Below are 23,133 nucleotides of genomic sequence, written 5' to 3'. Positions count from 1 at the left end.
CCCGCCCGCCCCCGCCCTGCGCCCCGGCCGGGCCTCGGCTGGGTGGGTTCCACCGACGCCCCCTGGCCCGGCGGGGCCTGGCGGGGGCCGCAGCCCGCCCGACCCTCCACTCCTGCTCCTCCCCCTACCCGGCCAGACCCCCCGGGCGCCTCTGGCCCGTCCCCAGGGTCCCAGCGAGGTGGGCCAGGCTCTGCCCTCCCAATCCGTCCGGCTCTGCCCGCCGCAAGGTTTCGTCCTGCGCCTCTCACTACATTCCTTTCCCCAGCCAGTAACCTCAAGGTTTGCTGTGGGCTCTCGGTTAGAAAAAAAAAGAAAAAACCTCACAGATTCTAGCAGCATGAATAGCAATGCTTTCATCCCCTCTTCAAACATTTGAACTTATATTACCGGGAATAGAAAGTCAAACGTCAACTCCCCAGAGAGCCCCCTGCTAGCTGGAAGGACAGCCTGTACCCACTGAGGCTTCAGAGGCTCTCTCCCTACACCCCATTTCCTCTCTGGAAGAGTGGTCCGGGCAGCACAGGGCCGGAGGCCGCCCAGGAGACCCTCCAGGAACTCACAGCCTCTGGGAGAGAAAGAAGGATAAACGGTGGACCTGCCTAATGGAACATGCTGACTGTAAGAAAGAGACCCTGGCTCTGCCAGGAAGGCTTCTAAAAGCAGGTGACATTTGAGTGGGATCATAAAACATGACAATGAACATACGTTCCTATCGCGTCTTCCTGCTTCTAGACTGTTGCCCTTTAAAATCCACACTCCACACAGTAACCTTAGTCACTTCACTTCTTAAACACTGAGACCTCACTCCCAAGAAAATCCAATCTGACCCCACTGGATTGCAGGCTCCAGGAGGGCAGAGCTCATGCCTGCACTGCTCGCGGCTGGGCTCCCGTAAATTCTACCTTGCCAAGTGCAGGTTCACAATCTATGGTGGGGCTGAGACTTCGGGAAATGGAAGAGCACAGAACAGAGCTGATATGTAGCCCTGCCTTGGCAGGGCCATAAGCAGGCTGTGGGAGAAGAAATGGCCTGGCATTGCCTTTTCCAAGAGCCGAATGATGCCCAAGGAAATGGCCGTGCTGTTTCACTGCCTGACAGCAGACAGCTCTGTGCTGGCCATTGGGTCCACAGGCCTTTCCTCTGGCCTCCTCCAGTGGACAGTTGGGCCTCCTCCTCCACCCGGCGCCTTGCCTGAAGTTCAGAAGCGACATAACATGTACTGGCCTTTTTTAGCACATTTGCATGTAGGCATATGAAAAAATTAAAACTATTTGGTTAGACTAGGGAATTAAAAATTCACTTCAGTACTGCTATTTTGTTTTTACGATTCTAAAAGATTATTTATTAGTCAGCTCTGGCTAGCTTATGCTATGGTAACTACTGACCCCAAAATCTCGGGGTCTTATCATAACAAAGATTTATTTCTTGCTGTTACGTGTTCTTCGTAGGTTGACCGCGACTCTTCTCTACATCTTCATTCGGGCATCCGGCGTAAGGAACGGCCCCAATCTGGGACATGCTGGTCTTGGGACAGATTGGAAAGATGGCGGAACCAGATGACTGATCCTAACATTTCTGCAAGGAAGTGGTTTACATCCGTTCCGCTCATGTGTGATTGATTGGCTGAAGCAAGTCACACAGCCAAGCCTGATGGGGAGAATATAAGCCTTTTATGAAAGGGACAGCCAATTGGTGGAAGCCACACTATGATCTAGTACAATTTCTTTATGTATCTTTTATAATGGGACAGATGGGTCCTCCCTGAGGTCTCTGCTCCATTCAATAAGAATCTTTGTATCTGTATCCACACCAGCCTTTCATCAAGTATCCCCTTGCTTTGGCTCATCTAACCACTTTCTATTAACAGCTTTTCAGCTTCATAGGTAGAGTCTCAACAGATGGATTTCTTTGTTCTTGCCTCTGGCATCCTGCGAGTAGGAAGCTGCACTAGATCTCAGCTCAGGCCAATGGGGAACCTCACTGAAGGCCTCTTCCAACAGGCTGTCACTCCTGGGAGCCAAGTCCTTTCTTTTTTCTGGTTGTGTACTACTGCCCAGCTTCAAAAGGCTTCCCCAGCACATTGCAAGACTATGGTGGATTCCAAGAGATATGTTTTCTACATCCTGGACTTACTGATTTGTAACCAAAACACCCAGTTGTGCTATTTACAGAAACTGCCAGTTTCAGTCCCCTCTCTGTGGAAAAAAAAACCCAAAAACCTAGAGAAGGAGGCCTATCACACACAGGCCCTAACGCAGAGGTTCTGCCACTTGACTGTACATAAGAATCGCCAGGGAGAGAGGCTTTTATGGGCAGGTTCCTGGGCCCGCACCCTAGAGATTCTGATTCAAATGGTTTGGGACTAGGTCCAGGAATCTGCATGTTATCTCTGGAGGCAACGCCACATTGAGCAAGTCTGCAAAGTCCTGGTTCTAACAGTCTCACGACAGGCCTGCACGTGAGTCCACTGCAAGGGCAGATGCAAGGAAATGGCTGCCCAGCGTGAACAGTGACGTTAGGGCTGCATCCCTGCACAAAATAAGCCTTGCTGAGGGACTGGCTTTAAGGTCATGAGACATCGTGGGCCAGGGAATGACCCCCTCTCCCCTTCTTCTTTCCTCCACGTCTCAGGAGCAGTCACTAATCACTCAATCGCCAAACCAAAGGCCTCTTCCAAAAGTTATCTCCCCTTTTGGCTGCTGCCCATGTATCCCCCTCTTCTTGGCTGGTGTATAATCCTGCTTCTACACGAAGTGTCTATTTCCTTTGCCATTTCCTTTTCTGATTTTCACACTCCACAGGCTTTTTTTCTAGGTCAGCTTTTAAAAGAATTATAGTAGATTTTTTGGCTTTACTAAGCAAGTAATATAATGTACTATAGAGAATTTGTAAAATGTTGATAAGCAAAAATAATAAAGATCGTCCATGGCACTACCACTCAGATAAACTACGTGGCGTCTCTTTTTCTCTGGTTATATAGTCATATATTTTTATTGAAAATGAGATCACCCTGTATATTGCAGTCTTGTAACTTGCTTTCTATACTTAATGTTCAGTGAACATTTTTATTGGCTACATTCTTCTAATACATCATTTTTAATGTCTATACTGCATTCCATTGTATCTTGTATTTATTTAACCAATTCTCCACTGTAGGACATTTAGTTTCTAGCTTTTAAAATCATAAACAGTTCTTTAATGAATCTCCTTTTGTGAATCGTTGTGAATTATTCTTTCCCTAGAATAAATCACGGTAAGTGGAATGTCTGACTAACTGGGCCTTCTTTGGTCCTTTGTGTACCATCTGTCAGGAAGTTCATCTAGTATGGTTTCAGCGACCAAGTCTCCACTGGTAATTCCCAAATCTGTATCTCCCGTCCCAATCCTGCTCTTGGGCAACAGACCTACATTAATAACTCTGCCTACTGTAGTCTCTATTCAAAGGTCACAAAAAGCACCTGTAGCTCAACCAGATCCAAGAATGAACTCAACATCTTCCTCTTTAATTCCTCCTCTGCCAGTGTCCCCCACCCCCTGGCCCCCACCACACAGCACGAAATTTTGGTGTCCTCTCTCCTCCTTGACCCTTCTATTAAATAAGTTACCAAGTCTTCTACCAGTTCAAATCCTATCCAATTCTCAAGGCCTATGCCAAATCACCTCATTGTAGGAAACTTATCCTTATCTTCCTTCCAGCCAGACATGATTCCCAAAGGAGAGAGGGAAAGACAAGAAATAATGGCTGAAAAAATTTCCAAACTTGAGGAAACCTATATAGCCCCAAGAAGGTCAATGAACCCCAAGCACAGGAAACATGGGGGAGTGGAGCAGAAACCCTACATTTTAATTTACACTGCATATTCCACTTATATTGTACATTTTTTAAAATGTGCAAAGAACATCAGAAACAAATTGCTCAAAACCAGTGATAGAGAACAACTCTTAAACACCAGAAGAAAAAAAAATGTTCCAAGACAGAGTTAACCGTAACAGCAAATTTCTCAGTAGAAACGTGTGCAAGAAGATAGTGGTACTGAGTGAAAAAACCCTGACAACATAGACTTCTATACCCAGGGAAAGTATCTTTTGAAAACAAAAGTAAAGGCATTTTCAGACATACAAAAGCCAAAAGAATTCATCAGCAGCAGAACCACACTGAAAAAACCATTAAGGTGTCCTCTGGCAGAAGAAAAACGGAGAACAGATGGGTAATGGGGATCTACAGAAGAATGAAGAGCACCAGAAATGGCAACTAAACGGCTACATATGTAGATTTTTAAATTATGTTTCTCTTCAAAAGATAATTAACTGTTTGACGAAAAATTTTAAGTCTCAGAAGGTCAGAGCAAGACAGAATGTGGTCAGCCACTCATTTTCAATGAGCTATTTACTAATGTCGTTCAATAGGTAGGAAGGCCAAGAATATAAATTAGCTTTCCTGATGACTTGTCCAGATTTTAAGCTGCCTAACGGAATGAGGACACAGAGCGCCTTCCTAACAACCCAGAAACAGTCACTTTCTCTGGTTTCTGGGTCAACTGCTTCTCTCCCTCTTCAGCCCTTCCTCTAGCCATTCCTTGCTCACACCCCCTCATGATAATATTTGCACAGTGCTTCATAGTTGCCAACCCTTCCATGTGTTACCTCACTTGATCCTAAGAACAACTCTGAGAAAGTGGGTTGCATCTTCTTGATTTTACAGATTTTACAGATGTAAAACCTGAAGCTCAGATCCGTCCAATTTCCCAGGATGAGGGAGTAATAGCTCGGTGAAGTCAGGAAGTGAATTTCAATCTTCTGACTCCAGATCTTGTGCTCACTCCAGCAGCTCCATGCTGCCTCCCAAGTGCCTGAGTGCCACGTTGTTTGGCAACATTCATTTTTGCTTCTAAATTATTTTCTCATACTTGGAAGTCATGACTTTCATAGTAAAACAAAGCACCCTCAGACAGGCAAAGGCACAACTTTTTCTTTCAGCCAACTCGAGTCCTGAAAGTGACACACCTATCATTTGCCTACAAGGAACATTGGCACAGTTCGATTTAGAACAAACCAAGTTCCACGATGACGGCAAACAAGTTAGTCACAGGCTGGAAAACAAGCAATTAGTGTATCACCAGAGGGAAGAAAAGGTACAATTCATCAAAGGCAAGCCTCTTAGTTTCATATTGCAAGAACCTTTCAATGTAGGTATGTTATACCCTCTTTAGACACCCAATTCATATTGAAAATAATCTATTGGCACTGTAAAATGTGTGCAAATTGTTTCGTTCAGTAAACATTTACTACTCTCCCTCTCCCTGGCAGCTTTGTGCAAACCACTGCTAAGGTGTAAAAACAGAGGCCTCATGTCCAAGTTCTTCACTAACAGGGACACGGATACAATATATCATGAGCTGTAATGGAGGTATGTATGTCCTACATGCTGGAGGGAGAGAAAAGGAAGCAGGCCAGTTCACCAAATCATTGTTCAAAGCTAATTCACTGAAAGCCCATTTGCCAAATGATCAAAGGAAAGGATGACCTTTTACAGAAATAACTAAAAACTGTAATATTTTAAAATATGTCATACAAGATCTGACAAGTTCGAGAATTTCTTGCAACAACGTTGATAACCTTTTTTAATATCAGAGGGGTTATTAATTATGAATTTGTATCAACTGGAAAGTTAACCAAGTTTACTATTTGGAAGTGCTGAAAAGGCTCCCTGAAAATGTTAAGACAACCTGAACTTTTTGCCAACAATTCATGGCTCTTGCATCATGACGATACGAGGCACTGTCTGTGAAGGAGTTTTTAGCCAATAAACTAATAACTGTATTGGAACACCCTCCCTACTCAAATGATCTGGCCCCCAGTGACTTCTTTCTTTACCTGAAGATAAAGGAAATATTGAAAGGAAGACATTTTGATGACATTCAAGATATCAAGGGTAATACGACAGCTCTGATGGTCATTCAGAAAGAGTTCCAAAATTGCTTTGAAGGGTGGGCTAGGCACTGGCATCTATGCATAGCTTTCCCAAGGGGATTACTTCGAAGGTGACCGTATTGATATTCAGCTATGAGGTATGTAGCACTTTTTCTAGGATGAGTTCATGAACTTAACTGTGCAACCTCATATATGGTAGATGTGCATAATGCTACCGCTGCTGCATTCTTTGCATGTTGCAAAGTAGGATGTTTTCAGGAGAAATTTTGAGTTGTGGGGTCAATAAGCTGCAGTTTGCGTTTTTTCTCTTAGCTTCCCCTCTGGAGGCCAACTGATATATTTTAATATGAATTGTTCTTAATGGGCTCATTACCTAACTAAATGATCTTGACATAAAAATACAGCTTGCTACACTAGCCATATAATTGTTCTATCAAACCATCAATATTAATTTCTGGCCTGTGATTCAAGTAGTACACAGAAATTTTAAACAATACTTCAGAGTTACTGCATTGAAGAAATGCTTTCTAATGAAAAATCTAGGATTGTATTCTCAAAGTATCAAAAACCCTGGCAGTCTGAGTTTATCACAATGGAAAACGTCAGGTTTCTTCTACAAAAAAAAAAAAAGGGCAATAGGCCTTTTGAGCTTCCTTTGCTCGGCCAGCTCCGAACTCTTTGGGGTATACTCTTTTCTAATAATGGCCCTTGAGCCACTCTCTACGGCTTGGGCTTGCTTCTGCTTCTTTGAAATGTATTTTTACTTCTAATAAACTCCTTTTCTGCAACTTTAAAAAAAACAAAAAAGGGCAATAGATTTTTTAAAAATGACAACAGTAAATTTTAAGAGATTTATTAAAGCTCTTATCACAAAGATGAAAACACATACAAATTAGAAACATGCAACAGTCATCTTCCACAGTCAAATTAAAATGTTATATATTTTTCCTGTTTTCACAGCTGAACACTTCAGGTCTTATACCCAACTCACTCACCCTGAATATTTAATTCATCCTTCCTCAAAGTCCTCAGGGAAGCAAATAACCGAAATGCAAACTATTATATAAAGAAAGTGCAAAGTTAAAAAAAAAAAAAGTGTAGAGAATACCCTGATCCCACCCCCCAACCCAATTAAAGGCAAACAATGGCACTTTGCTCTTGCTTAACCTAGATTGTCCTCAAAAACTACTAAAATATAATAGACTTAACAACAACAAAAAAAACCTGACTTTTAATAGATGTCCACAAAGCTTGTTAGTGTTTGAAAATAAATGCTTAAACAAAGGAAAATGGAGTTTATATCAAACAAGTTTGAAGAGCCCTGTATTGCAGCATTGTGTAAAATAAACAAGACAAAAAGCTGGTATAGGATTTATTGACAAAGGCAGACTTTCTTCAGGCAGGTATGTAAGGAGGCGGCGGTTCTTTCTCAGGCATCTTCACTGCCATTTCATAGGTTGGCAAAACATACTGCAGAGAAAAAAAAATTCTATCAGACTTAATTCTCCTTTAAAATCCCATCTGGTATAATTCAGCCTTCAGACTGTACGTTATATACAGGAATATACAAACCCACAGAGAAGAGCTGAAGAAACTTAGCTAAGTAGTTCCTAAGAGGAGAGATGACGAGTAACCTGGAACTTTACATGCAGGTGAGCTGTCTGATCCAAGACTGCTAGAGACGGAGCGAGGGCACAGTTTCGCTTCAGAGCTGACCGTGAGGGGCGACCAGGACACCTTGGCAGGAAGCATATGCCACTGCTTCCCCCGGCCCTTTCAGTGTGACTGATAAAAGTACCAGTGCCAACTACATCTCAGGGGTTGCAGATCTAGGTTAAGGGCCCACTGAACCACGCTTAGGAAGCTTCCAACAAATGCTGCACCCTGAATTTCATCATAATCGATAGTCAAAGAATCAGTATCATTTCTTCTGGGGTAAAGGGCACATCTATGTAGGAGAGTGGCATTCTAACTTAAGTGACTACGTGTGACAGGCTGGCCCTATATGGACCACAAAGATTCCACATGGGGGAAACCTGGGAAAACAGTACAGCAGCAACTAAGGGTCCTGAGAGGTCAGCCTCCCAGAGATTCATGGAACCCAGGCATTCACCTCCCCGCGGAAAATCCGCTTTCCCCTTGGATCATATGGATGTTTTCTGAAAGCAACACAAGCTTCAACTCATGGTACCCCCATCCTTACAAGTTCCAGAAGCCATGAGCCTGGCATGGGTCCCACTGCTGTTTCCTGTCTGATCTCTTCCCAAAATGCACCACTCTTGAAGGGACCACTTAAAAATCAAGCCTGACAGCCAGACTGCATTAGATGAGCAGTGTACCCAGGATTCCAACAGGGAAACGCTGACTCTTGTGGATTAAGCCAGCCAGGCCCTAAACCACAGCCATGGCACTAAAAAAAAAGTCAAGATCCAGGTTCTTGGGAATAATCAGGAATGGCTAGTGAAGTTTTAACATATTAGAAGGTCATTCACCTGTGGAGGTGCTTCGAAGGCAGGATACACAGCAATCTCTGGCGTATTTCTGTTGTTAATATATTTATAGCAGTTCCAAACACAGTTGATTAGGTAAGCCTAAAAGAGCACAAACAAAATTTATATATGCTTTAACTCAACAGACTACCTGTTCTAATTTTAATTAATTTACTGGGGTGACAATGGTTAGTAAAATTACATAGGTTTCAAGTATACAACTTTGTGATCCATCATCTATAGATACCTGTTCTAAAATTGCGATGACTTGTAATGCTTTTCCCCACATCTTCTCTAAGGAGAAAGGAACTGACGTCCACTTGGACCTAGCGCAGGCCAGGTCTTTCCCTACTTGTTCTCATTTAAACGTCACATGTTTTATAATCATTTTACAGAGAAACCGGAGTTGAGGTTTCAATTCAGGCCTGATAACCATTGTGCTGCAGAAGAAATTCTTTTTCTGAACCTTAGGAATTTTAACAGATTCTCAATCCAAATCATGAACCACTCTAAACACATGACAATCCTTACATTTAGGAAGGATCCCGGCATTTCCAACCACTTTCAGGAAACAAGAGGGAGGGTATTCCCTAGCAGCACTCTGCTACTGTGCCACAATCAACACTGTCACTTACTATAAACTCTAGGGAGACAGGTAACAAGGTTTAGATGGGCAGTGTCACAGTCTAACTGGCCCCCAAATATTTAATCAGCAGCTCACCTTAAAAATGATGAATAAGACAAAGAACAGAAGAACGATAAACAGGAGGCAGCTGGAGTCCAAAGCCAGGAGGTCATCTTTATAAGGAAAATCAGGCTGTAACAAAAGGGATGAAGAGGCAGAGCAGAGGGGCTTTTTAGGGCAGTGAAAGTATTCCACACGATAACAATGATGGATACATGTCGTCATACACTTGTCCACATCTACAGAATGTGCTACGCCGAGTGAGCCCTCATGTAAGCTACAGACTGGATGATACAGACGTTGTCAATGTAGGTTCACAACTGTAGCAAATGTACCACTGTGGTCTGACATGTGGATGGTGGTGGGGGAGAGGGATTTTGGGGGGATACAAGGGGTAATATGGGAACTCTGTATTTTCCATTCAATTTTGCTGTGAACCTAAAATTGCTCTAAAATATATCAAGGTTAATTAAACACATACACACACTTAGAATTCAGCCACAGCTCTTGTACTTTGTGATAACCTAGAGAGCATGTTAAGAATATCAACAAAAGGCACCAAAGTCAAAATGATTTTCTAATAAAAACTTATAAACAGAATTTAACTCAAAGTATTTTAAGCCTCATCAACATTAATGCATGCTATTTATCACTCAAAATACATTTGTTTGAATACCCAGAATACTCCCAGGAGTCCAAATTGAGCTCATTTTCTCTTTACTTTTCACTGTTTTACATTTTTCTGGCCTTTAGAAAACACTATCTCCTGTACAGGACGCCAAATTTTCCCTGGGTCACTAAGTCAGAAAGTGCTGATATTTATCTAAGTTCCATGAGACATTTAGTTCTACATGGAAAAAATAATTTTTTTCTAAAACCCAATCGTCAGTCTCAATGCTCATCAGAAGGGGCAAAAAGGTGGCATCCATGCCCCTGGTTACGAATCCAGGCAAGACTATATGATTTACTGCAGACATACTATGTTCTACTGAGAAGGATCAGCTATATTTATTCAAATATTGATTTAGCATTTACTGTGTACAAGGCAATGAGCGAGGCTCAGGGAGAAGGGTATCACAAAAGATTAATTTCGGATTTACAAGCTGGCCAGCACAGAAAGTATCCTCCAGGCTGAGAGACCAAGTGAATGAAACAGGGGAGAAGCCACTGAGGTCTATAAAAGGGGTAGTAAAAAATTCACTTTCATGTGTTTCTATAAAGCTCATTTAATTTTCAACTTCTATCTGTATTTAACAGAAATGTCAATACAAATGCCAACAGAATTAATCACATTTTTATAAAAAAAGCGGCACAAAAGAAATCCCAAAAGACCAAAGGAAAAAAAAAAAAAAAAAAGGAATAAAACGTATCCACACACTAACCCCAAACCCTAGCTAAGTGCTCCCCTGGGACAGAATTGTTCTTTAGGCCTCTGTCTATAGATACAAGGACAAGCACACATAACGGGACTAATGGGACCAGCTCATGGGGGGATGCTGTAAACTTTATTCAGAACGCTTCCAATTTTCCAGCCAGAGGTGACCTGCGCAGAGAGAACCATGCTCAGAAGCTGCTGACCAGGCCAACAGTTACTTCTCTCCGGCCTCATCACATGCTGCTGCTGCCCCTCCCTTCCTGTGTGCCAGCCACCATGGTCATGTTTAGGCCCCCGACTATACCATGTTCCTTCCTGCCTCAAGGTGTTTCTTCATCTGAAACATTTCATTCTGTACTTGCCCATCTTAATTCCTACTTGGAATGAAATCTCACTTCCCAGCCCAGGACTAATACCCTGTGTGATAGCCACTCACATAGCAGTCTACACTTCCCTCACAGCTTTTATCACAATCTTAAGTCAATAACTGTCCGTTTTCTGATTCCTTCACTAGAAAGAAGTTCTGCTGATATATCAGTAGAATCTAAGCAGAGTGCCTTGCACATAAGAAGCAATCACCAGATGTTTTCTGAATGATCAATTTGGTGGTATGCAAAATGGATTAGGCAGAAAATCTAAAAGTTGGGAGAAAATTCCTAAAAGGTAATATTTTTGAAATGAACTTTCATGCATCTGGACCCCACCCCCCCATCCAGACCTTACTTCAGCCCAGGGTTCCCTGCCCCTCCATCTTACAGCATTTAATCTAAGCTCCTCATACACTAATGTCCTGTGACATTTCTAGTTCATTATCACAGATAACATCTTCATGTCTTGACTCCCCAAATACATGGTTTACTCCTTTGAGAGAGACGTTTCTTTATATCTATACCATTCACCAACAGTTTGCCTAGAACAAAGTGAAGAATACAATAGACACACAAATATACTGTACTGATGCCTGCAAAAACAAAAAGCTAATACTTTAATGAGTGCCAAATTCAGTCAAATTATTATACTTTTAGTATACTCAAAACAAAAGTTAAACTACTCCTTAAATTCTGTGACATCCATCTTTTGGGACTTTCAATATCTAAATGGTATGATAAGAAGATATTCTATTTTCACCTTACTGGTTTCAACATGGTAGTTAAGAGTAATGATATTATTTTAGGACACTTTAAAAAAGAAATAGGGTAGGTTAAAATAGTACCTAAAGCTGACTCAGAATTTAAATATTTTACTTAAAATGGAAAAAAGTTTACTTAGTATATACACTTACTAATTGATCCAGGTATTCTTTGATTCTTGGTAAATAAGTGAGAGAACTGATAGCAACCAGGCAGCTGAGAACGAAGTCAAAAAGCCGGTAACAGAAGAACGGAATAAGCCAGCCCACTTGATACTGAAAGGAAAAAATAACAAACACGATGTCACATCACATGTAGGAAATTACTAAGTACCACTCAGTAAAGATCAAACTCCAAAAGTTGAAAACAGGATACTTACAGAAATTGCTCCATATACCAGCATTGAACTGATTATAAACATAAGAACAGAGACAGCAAAAAGAACACAGGCATTATCTAAGAAAACAAAAACACAAAAATCTAGTTAAGCTACTTATGCAAAAAGAACAAAACTCTTCATGACAAAGTAATATTTTAAAGCTACAATAACTTAAAAACATCTAAGTAGTTTCATGATTGACTATGAAAAAGTCTAAAGCCAAGAGGGTAAAAAGAAAAAATCTGCCTCTGCGTTAAGTAATAAAGCTTAAGAAATTCACACCATTGTTCTTCTTGTTTGTTAAACTGCTACAATTCACACTTATTAGATCTCTGCCCAGAGTCTAAGAGTCTGAAGATGTGCAAATAGATAATTATAATCCAATGTGGCAAGTGCTAGAACAGAAGCAGAAACAATTAGCTTTGCCTGGAGAATCAGAAAAAAAAAATAAAACGTAAGTAACATAAGTTGGGTCTTGTGAGATGAGCAGGGTTCATCTGGAAGAAAAGGCTGGTGGTTATTTGCTTAAAAGACACATGTATTAAACACAGAATGCTACAGATGCAGCCTCTTGCCTTAGATAAAATGCATAGTCTGAAATTCAAGGTTCTCCATTAATCCCTTCCCCCGCATCCCAACACCCAAACCCAGCACTCTGCACCCCTTCACCTTGGCCTCTCCGCCATGCAGGTCCATTTTCTTGTTTGTTCTTCAACTCATTCTCAGAGGTTGTTCCTTTTCTCTACATTAATCCATGTTCACTAATATCCTTACAAAAAACCCAAGTAATCTCAAACAATACTAAACCACACTTGTTGAGCTTCTTAGCACAAATCTAAAATTGAATCTGAGACTCTGGGGCAGGATTAAGAACCTGAAGGGTACTACTAATGATGAACAATTAGAACAACTGCTGAATATTCACAACACTGAATAAATGTTATGTATCATCTTGTCACTTGGCAATACAAGCATCATCGATATTTAGCCCTAAGAACAGTCCTCTTTAAATTTCGCTAGAGGATACAGGACAGCTAAATGTGAAGGACTTAAAGGACTTCCCTCCTACAACGTGTAAAATGGCACTTAGAGGGAAAAAGTCAGTAAAAATATGAATTCAAACAGGATGGGATAGGTACTATCAAACTTGGAAGAAAACTTCGTAATTCAAACAATCAGCTTTTAAGAATCTGTTATGGAAGACTACATGCTTCTACGGATTTCTTAAAGTACTGAAATAACAAAGTTCAACATCTTTCACTGAAGCAACAAATAGCAAAATGGGGAGAAATCGAGTGGCAGGTGGGAAATACATACAATGCCTGGAACAAGAGGTATTCCAGTATGTGTGCCAATAAAGCAAACAAAATATGAAGGCTAGATACCCAGATATGAACCTCAGGTTTCCATTCACCAACACATTTAGGAACCTCCTTTAGGGGGCCCCCAAGTGTTTACCCATTCCCAAGGTGAGTATGAGTAAATTCATATTTGAAGAACAGCTTGCATAGGTTGCAGAAGTATCTCATATAGTATACTGATTGTCGTATCCTGTCTAGTTGATTAAAAATAACTAGTCACAAACTTTATTATTTAAAATCGACCATCAGCCAATATCAGAAAACTAACTTGCCATTATAATACAAGGTATGTGGTAAAGTCAAATTTCAACTTCCTGAGAAAACACAAACTACCACAATGACCAAGAACTATGTATTTTTATATTCTCCCAACAACAAGGGCTTTGTAAAATTATAATCAACAAATATTAATAATGAATCCATCTGATTCTCTCAACAGCAGTCACAACACTTATGCAACATGCAATAAACTTGTGACTTTATCCCTGCAGCTCTAGCCAAGGCTCGAAGCCAAGCTGTACAGACCTACAAGATTCTCAATAATCCTAAATGTATCTCTATATCTCAATTTTAAGAGAAATATACATGACAGTTGAAAATGCTGACATTAGCAAGTTCAGTAACATTTTACAGTCCAAAGTAAAATTTTATAAATACCAAAACAGCCATTAGAAGCTAAAGTTGTATTTGCTGTTCTATTTTGGTTTTTAAATAAAAACAGGCTAGTCAGAAAAAAAACGAATGCCAGGAGGGATGTTTCAAATATGTTCTTGGTATTTCTTCTATCACATTTGACAACAAAATTAAAGGACTGTACTATATTTGAAAAGACAGTCAGGAGGCTCTTTAAACACAGTGTGAACAATTGTGTTTTCATATAATGGATGACCAATGATCACAAAACTCTACTTGTCTCCTAGAAACAGAAGTTAGCCCTGTGGACAATGAATCATTTTTATTGACAACCAAATGTTTTTTAAAAACAACTTCATAAATGAGTCAGAACAGGCCATAAATGAAATGAAGCATAAAACTTTATAATAAAAGCTAATAAATCTAAAAATGATAATTAAGATCCTTTAATATTATAAATATATACATGTGAACTGGGAACATTTTTCTGAAGCGCAATTTTTTAAAAATCAACATATAGAAATTATTCACACTGAAAAGTCTGAGGCATAATTTCCTGTTCAAATATTAAACTTCTAAAATAATTTATAATAATATTTTAACTAGAATTTTTCTGCACCTGTATTTTAGAGAAAGATAATGAAAATACTGCAATCAGAACAAATAGGTTTAGAAAGGTAATTTCCATAAATGTCCTAGGGTTACTCTATTTTTAACTCTAATGTTAAGTCTTTCTTCATCCAGACCATAGAAATACATTTAGAATTGTGACCCTGAGCAAAAGATATCACCAAATATTCAAAAAATTCATATTTTATATTTTACTGTACGTCTATTTGTCCCATGAGCAAATCTCCCACCCTCTAGTACACCCTCAAAGGCTTACAGTCTTTTGTAATTCCTTCTTTCCCTCTTAGCTCCACAATATCCGACAGGTGTCAAAGTATACAATACCAATTTCTCAAAAGTCTTCTAGTAGTCCATGGCTAGAAACGTTCCATTATAACCCTGAGTATCTTTAAAAAATCCATAAAAACATTTTTCTACCTCAGCAAGTAGAATAACTTAATACATAATTTAATTAATCCTCTTCTAAATAACAAGCATGAGTGTAATTAGCAGGAGGTATTTTCAACAAAAAGCATACCAGCCATTCTCTCAGATGAGTAGTAATTGCCAATGACTTCATACTGAATGTTGACAGCTGGCATTGAGTTTGGATGAGTTACCTCCACAGTAAGCAAAATTGCCATCAATAGGTTCACCACCTGTGAAAGATAGTATCTTATTAATTATATTATTAATCAAGAGGCAGTCTTCAGCACAATCTTTAAATGTCTTTGCATATTTAAAATTGTTTTACTTGAAGACAGACATAAAATGGGAGACTATCTGTGAGATAAAATAGTTATGCAATACCACTCTAAGAATACTTTTTAAACAAATATCTCATAAAGTTAAAGTATACACTTAATTGTTTCAGAGAAAAGATGACTGATCGATGTGTTTGATTCAATACAACAGAACAGGGCAACAATTAAAAATAGGGGCTCATTACAAATTGTTCATGTTCACAATCACGTATTTATTTATATACCAATTTCAGAATTTCTGGGTTAGAAGAAACCAGCTCATCCAATATACTTATCCATCAGATAAATACAATAGCCATCAGATAAACATATAATGACCCATCAGATAAGCCCGGAAGACCTCCCCAGCATCTCCTGGAAGCATCTCCTATCCAGGCGGAGGATTATTTCCTCTTGACTAAATGCTTTAAAAACTAAATGCTCTAAAGCAGCGGTTCTCAACCTGTGGGTGGTGACCCCTTTGGGGGCCGAACGACCATTTCACAGGGGTCGCCTAAGACCATCGGAAAACAAAAAGATATTTCCATTACGATTCGTAACAGTAGCAAAATTAGTTATAGAGTAGCAATGAAAATAATTTTATGGTTGGGGGTCACCACAACATGAGGAACTGTATTAAGGGGTCACGGCATTAGGAAGGTTGAGAACCGCTGGTAAAGGCTTTCCCAGGTTTGATTGTGTCACTTGACTTCCACCTACTAGTATTACTCTACCTTTCGAGATAATCTGCTCCCCCTCAGAGAAATACCCCCTCTAACACCTAAGGGCTATTGACATGTGCCTCCACATACAGTCTTTTCTAGAACACACACTCAGGTGCCATTTTCCCACTAGCATACTGTCCAGCTGCCTCTTTGCTCCAGTTTGTTGGACAAACTACTAAAATGAGCTAAGGTCGGCCTGGAGAGAACACATCAGGGTCTCAGTTCCCACATCCTAGTTATCAAACTTCAATTAATGCAGCCTGAAATCACACTGGCTTCATAAAGATTTTTAATGTCACATGGGAGTGACTCCCTAAAGCCCCTAATTCTTTTTCTCACTCGATCCTGCTAAGCTACCACGTGTACCTGTACAGATGCATTCTGAGGCCCAAGCATCAGCCCTCATGTATTTGCAATCAAATTTCATCTTACTACATTCTTGCCTGTCAGGATTTTCTCAATCTAGATATTCTGACACCCTACAGATTTCCTGGCTCTCTCAGCTTCCTGCATTTGAAAATATAATCAGTAATCAGCATGCAATCAGTATCTCCATCCCTAAGTCACTACTAGCAAGAGAACAGGGCCAAAGACAAAGCTGGCAGAGGCTGTCCTAACTAAATCAACTATCTTCAAATAAAATTCTTTATCTGATCCAGAGAAACATCTTGAGACTTTGTCAAACATCTTGCTGAATTCCCATAGTATTTGGTGAATTTTCCTAGTTGACCGGGGTTGTAACTCCCTTTCAAAAGGAAACGTTTCTGCCTCTAGTGAGTGAGTCCCTGCCGTAGCCCAACCAGTTCCTTTATGTGCTCAAAACAGTCATCTCACCAAGGACTAGAGTTAGGCTTCCTGTCACAGAATCTGTCCTCCTCCCCTTTTTGAAAATCTGAGGAAGTGTGATACTTTCAAGGGATATTTGGGCCTTATCATCAGTATTTTAAACAAACCTATTACGTAGCTCCTTCCTGTCCACCCTGAAGGATAACACAGTTTGTCAGGGCTGAAACTGTCCTAGACGTGTTTCTCAGTTGAGGCACTACACATTCTCTAAGACAGACGAGCAGCCCAAGTTTTATCTTTAAATAAGATAAGGTTGGGTGATCTAAACAATGTCACAATGTCAAATGCATAATCAACTAATGTTTCTGAGGCTATACGCTATATACCAAGTGTATTTACATATATTACTTCACTTATGTACTCAAATGAAGTAAATATTACTAAAGCCCATTTGCAGATGGGGAAACTTAGGTTCAGAAAAGAAAAATAACTTGTGTAAGTTCACTGAGCTGAAAAATGACAAAGCTAGGGTACAAATCTGGTTCTTTTTAAGACATCCTGCTTCTTAGCACTACCTAACTACTTATAACCATTTCTAAGTAACTCCTACTTTGAGGTCTTTCCAAAAGAAACCATTATCTAAGGCTATAAAATATTTATACTTCACTCTCCAAATAAAGTTCAGTAACATGCCTTTTTCCTTGCACTGCTCAAAGGCAAGGTACTTCATCCTTCCAACCCTGAAAGGCCTTGTTTACAAGAGAAATCATATTGCTAGGTGGCTCCCCAGTAGAATGCTGGTTTTTTAATTGTGCATTTTCATTGCAACGGGTGTGACCAGTGTATGCAATGCATAAGTTAATACAATTAGGCGAACTGTTGAACAATCAGATACATCTACTGAAACACTATATATCTGTTTAAGGAAATAAGCTTGAAATTGATTCAGCAAATTTTGCTAAACACAATACAGTCATAGTTAAAAAGCTCTGCACAGAAAAAACTCATGTCAAAAAAAAATGCAAACTCAATTATTAAAGGAAATGACACACCCAAAATATTTAGGAGTTTAATTTTCCCTTCTTATATATTTTTTATCACATGTAAGATTTATAAAAATCTCTTTTCTGCTCATCCATGGATAAGTCAGAATCATCCACTATTATCTTTTTCTAGTGTTAGTGAAACTTCTAATTTCATTTCACTGTGCGTCATACTCCTGAATACTAAACAAAATAAAACATAGGTCTAATCAAAAGGACCAAGTAATGGCAAAATAAATTTCAGTATTACTTCATTAATACTCACACAATTTCTCAAATCTTCATTGAGTTACTTATATGCCATTAGATCATCATATTTCATTAGAACCCCAACTTATATTTTAAAGCACTAATCTGGAAACCCATCCTTGTGATCTTAAGATTCACGACTGCGCACCTATCCTGTGCTCAAATCCAGGCCCTGCTATTCACTTGTGATTAAGGTTGGTATTTCTAGTAAGTCCCATGCAGCATTTTTCAAAAAATACATAAAACTGACTTTAGTCTTGCAATATTAAATTTCTGTGAAAATACCAACTATGTACAATTCCAGAATATTTATTCCCAATTCATTTTTCCTTTTATTGTACTTAACAAAGAAATTTAACAAAAATGTAATAAAAATAATTAACTTCTACACCTAGTAATATGGAGGGGTACAGAATGCAGCAACTATGTAAGTTAATAAATAGCAAGGGCAACAGACACACCGCTCAATGTGGGAATGGTGCAGCACATTTAGTGGGTCAAACAGTGTGTGGTTTGTGTTATTTTTGAAAGCCTTTTGCACACCTTATATAAGTAAACAAACAACAACAAAAGCCAGGTGCAACAACTTTACTGGTTACAAAAGAAACAGAATCAGATCCATGGGAGCACTCCGCCTTGGGAAAGGAATTCCTCTTTGTTTTCTCATTTCATTGCCACACCCATCTCAGAAAATTCTTTTGTGGACTAGTTTTTGGTTTTTAATTATTATTCTTTAGTTTTCCCACAGCATATTTTGCCACAACCCAGTATCTGCTGAGACTATAATTGAAACAATGTGTTTGTTTCAGGACATCCTGGGTCTCAGAGGCAGAGAAAGGGGGGATCCACAGGGAACCAGTTTACAGCAAAGAACTGTCACCAGATAAAGATGGAAACGGACTACCTTTAAAATTCAATTATAAAATTTAAATTACAATAAATGTATATTGTAAGTTTTTGTGGTTTGCCCTTATGTGCAGTTACAAATTAGTTATTCCTACCATTTTTTTGAAGGAGACAATCCATTTAACAAATGTCTAATGAATACTTCAAATGTTAATTAGTAAATTAGTTGTTATACACCTTTTATTGAGTAAGACATATCACCTTCCTCCCTGAAGGATATCTTGTGTGAGAGAAAAAAAGATAATTATAATAATATATAATAAGTGCTATTTTAAAACGGGGTTTGGGGGCAGGGTGAAAAGGTGAAGGGATTCAGAAATACAAACTGGAAGTTATAAAATAGTCAATGGGATGTAAAGCATAGGGAATATAATCAATAATATGGTAATAACTATGTATAGTGCCAGCTGGGTACTAGACTAGTTAGGGGGATCACTTCTTAAATTATGTAAATGTCTAACCACTATGCTGTACACTTGATGTCATGTACAGCATAGGGAATATAGTCAACAGTATTGTGATAGCGTGGGATGGTGTCAGATGGTTGCTGGACTTATGGTGATCACTTCTTGAGGTACATAAATGCTGAATAACTATGGTGTGTGCCTGAAACTAATATAATATTGTATGTTAGCTATATTTTAATAAAAATCTTAAAAAATAAAAGTACATATAAAGATGTATGTAGAAACTCTTCCAGGTACACAGTGAGGAAACCAGATCCCTCTGGCTGGGAAGCAGGAAAACATTTGAGCTAACCATTAAAAAATTAACCGGAATTGGCAAAATGCTAATAATGGCTGAAGCTGGGTGATGAGTAAATGGGAGGCTGTTAGACTACTTCACTCTTTTTGTATACTTGAATTTTCCTTAATAAAGTTTCTTTAAAGTGATGTGGTAGGAGAAGAACATTTCATGGAGAAGGGATAGCATATGCAATGGCACTGAGGCACTGCATAGGACATAGGACAACGTGTTTGGGGAAAGATACTAATTTTGAAATATAAACAAGCTAGATTTATTTAAAGACAGACTGGAAAGAAATACAGCTTGAGGTAACCTATCTTTACTTCTCTCCCAGCTACCTAGATTGTTTACGGTTGAGACACTCATGAAAAAAAAGCCATATATTAAATCTTTCCAAGATCTAAATTATTCCAAATGTTCAAAATGTATTCTTGTAGTACACCATTACCCTTGAAGGAGGACACCTCCTGCAGCAGAATTTTAAGCCCATTTTCAATCATTCAATAAACATTACATTTACATGGTAAGTATACCATGCAAGAAACTATTATTTTAAATCATCTGGCTTCAAATTTTTAAATAAATAGAAAAAGCAATTTTAAGGAATGCCAAAATTTAAACTGGAGCTCCTTCTGAAATTTCATGTTATTGTACATAACCAGGTATTAGTAAGTCAGGCAAGCTTCATTCAAATCTGAAATGCCAACGGCTAACACAGACCTGGTGCATATAACTAGCTCTGGCTTCTTCTCTATGTCCTACTGTACTATTTAAAACCATACTGTACTACTAATTAATACTTTAGTATACAGTGTTACAATCACCTTAACACTAGACTGGTAGAAGCAGTTGCTAGAAGGCAATGACACTGTATCAGATACGAAGTCACTGATATGGTATCTGGGCCCAGCAGGTGAGAGGAATGTGTCTCCAGGTTCCAAACACAAACAGAGGCAATCTAAAAAGAATCATGAGTATTCTCCAACCTGGAATAGAGTATTTTGACAAGGTAGTTGGAGAGAGAAGTGACATTCTACCTCCTTCATTCCCGTATTATTTCGCTGCCTTAGTAAGAAGCTTCTGGCAACAAAATGCACTGTTTGGTCAAATCCTCTTTGTTTAGAGATATTATACTACACTTTGTCTAGGTGATCTTGTTTTCAAAATGTTACATGTCTCCCCAGTTAGTCCTTATATTGCTATGGTACTGAAGCCATGCTTTTTTTAAAAACACCACCAATATTAACAACCAGTGGCCTTTTCGAGTCCTTAATCTGATTAGAATTTGATATTACTGATTATCTTCTCCTTCCTTGTTAATGTACCATGAGTTTCATTATTTGTATCTGTGCTCCGAAGTTCTTTGTAATAGTATACATATCTTAAGGGCAGATGCCCTGTTCAAGATAAAATATATTTGAGAACCTCTATGTGGCAGGTAGTAAGAATATAAAAGATGAATGACACATGGTTCCTGTGCTTTATTCTTTTCATATGTCCACCACAGCCTTTTCTATTATAGATGATCAATATATCTCTTTATTTCAGATTAACTGATTTAAGCAGCCTATAATGTTCTACGAGCCAGAAAAGTCCATGCAAAGAACAGCTATGGTTAAAGCACAGAAGAAGGGAGATATGTGAAATGTTTCCACATCAAATGCTTCCATGGGGGAACAGATTTAAACTCCTCGCTCCCTATGCTGGGAGAACAAATGCACTTAGTAAAGTTTTTCTCCCTGCATTTTGAGTTTTGCTGTTTATAAATCCCTTTTCCCTGCTATTCTTTTCATTTTTATGAGCTGAGCCCACAGCATGAAAAAAAGAAAAAATCTGCCTTGGAAAGAAAAACAGCCAATTACATTCAGATGGTTGAAATTGGGATGGTGGTTATTTCTTCCAGAGGAGTCAGAAATCCTTTGTTCTGTTACTGGAGAGAAGGATCTGAGAAGAAACAGGAAGATTGGGTTCGCAGGCCAAGAGCCCAGGCTACTGGACTCTCATCCTCAGTTAAGTAGGAGCGAAGTTATTTAGGGATGAAGGACGCACAGTTGAGTTAAGAGGCTTGAGGACTAAGGATGTAAATTACTCCTTTACAGGAACAAAGGCAGCACTAAGGACAAACAAAAGAAATTAAAGACCCATGCCCTTAGCAAAAGGGATCAGAAATAGAAGAAAGTTAGAAATACAACGCTGCTATTGCCATTAACTGATCGATGTCCAGTGTTACAAATCAATTAAAATACAGAACAGAGGGCGTCTTTTCAGGGAAATGTGATATAACTACACCAGTAAGATGATGCTTCTAGATCTAAAAATACAGGAAATACCAAAATAAACTTAGAAACAAGCAAATCAGCCTACACAGTCCAGTTTTGTTGTTGTTTTTAATGTCCACTAATGAAGCATGACTGTAAAAACAGGGCAGCCCAGAATCATGTGTAGGCCAGGTAGTTCGTTCCCTGGGGGGCTGGGCCAGGAAACGCTGCCTGCCTAACTGAAGATGATTCTCATCTGGTGTTTATCCAAACGGTAATGATTTCAAGGCACTGGGTAGGGAAATAATGAGAACAGAGAAAGGCAAAAAAGGATGTCTACCATGAAGCTCTTCCCCTTTTGACGTAAGTTATCAGAAACTACGCAGTAACACTAACACCACAACGGCCCACACATACACACAAAAATTCACACCGTGGTCAGGCCGACAATACGAGAAGCTTGTCAAAACTTCGGTCGCGTCATCACAACCTAAAACTCCCTAAAGGGAACCCACCTATTTAAAAGTCAGCAGACAAATTAAGTTTCAAAGTGTATGGCTACTGGAGATACGATGGTAAGGAAATAACATAAGTATCACTTGAGAACCATCCATCAGTAACATTGTCAGCTCGGTTATGACAGAGTGACAGAGGAGGTCTTGAAACCCAAGGAACGCTAGCCTATGTGGCTCTCAACAAGGGTCTCAAAAACCAAAAAACGGAACGCGTCTGGTATGAAAAGCGTCTCACGTGCGGGGGGGGGGTAGCTGCACCAGGAAAAAGCAGACCGAACGGTGTTGCCTCCAAGAGAATGCCTAGACTCGCCACAGAGGCCTTCCTGCCTACATCACAAACACACTGTAACAAGTAAGGTCCGGGAACCGCAGCCTGCAAACTGGGTCTTTTGCTTTCCTTTCGGGCAAGGCATGAGCGTCGAAACGAGGCTGCATTGTATCAAGGTCCGTTCCTAACTGTTTCGTGGGGAGGAAAAACAAATTCCAGGGAGCCGGGAAAAGGGAGACGGAGAAGGGTCTTTCAGATCACGGAAGTACAAAAAGCGCTGAACGCTGGTTAATACCCAAAA

At 39.5% G+C, this 23,133-nt stretch overlaps 1 protein-coding gene across 1 annotated transcript in view; it reads right to left on the bottom strand.

Moving 5' to 3' along the window:
- Positions 1-6,768: 6,768 nt before the first annotated feature.
- LAPTM4A (lysosomal protein transmembrane 4 alpha) overlaps positions 6,769-23,133 on the bottom strand; it is a 16,991-nt gene continuing 626 nt past the window's right edge. Inside the window, exons 2-7 of the mRNA XM_019653536.1 lie at positions 15,131-15,251; positions 11,990-12,066; positions 11,763-11,885; positions 9,142-9,237; positions 8,424-8,522; positions 6,769-7,401 (exon numbers count right to left, since the gene is read on the bottom strand). Of these exons, the coding sequence (XP_019509081.1) occupies positions 7,327-7,401; positions 8,424-8,522; positions 9,142-9,237; positions 11,763-11,885; positions 11,990-12,066; positions 15,131-15,251 (591 nt within the window). The 3' untranslated portion in view covers positions 6,769-7,326. The remainder of the gene's footprint in view (positions 7,402-8,423; positions 8,523-9,141; positions 9,238-11,762; positions 11,886-11,989; positions 12,067-15,130; positions 15,252-23,133) is intronic.

Source organism: Hipposideros armiger, unplaced genomic scaffold (assembly GCF_001890085.2).
Source record: "Hipposideros armiger isolate ML-2016 unplaced genomic scaffold, ASM189008v1 scaffold_0, whole genome shotgun sequence".
Lineage (NCBI taxonomy): Eukaryota > Metazoa > Chordata > Mammalia > Chiroptera > Hipposideridae > Hipposideros > Hipposideros armiger.
The sequence above is the reverse complement of the archived record's forward strand: the minus strand, read 5'-3'. Positions and strand labels throughout refer to the sequence as shown.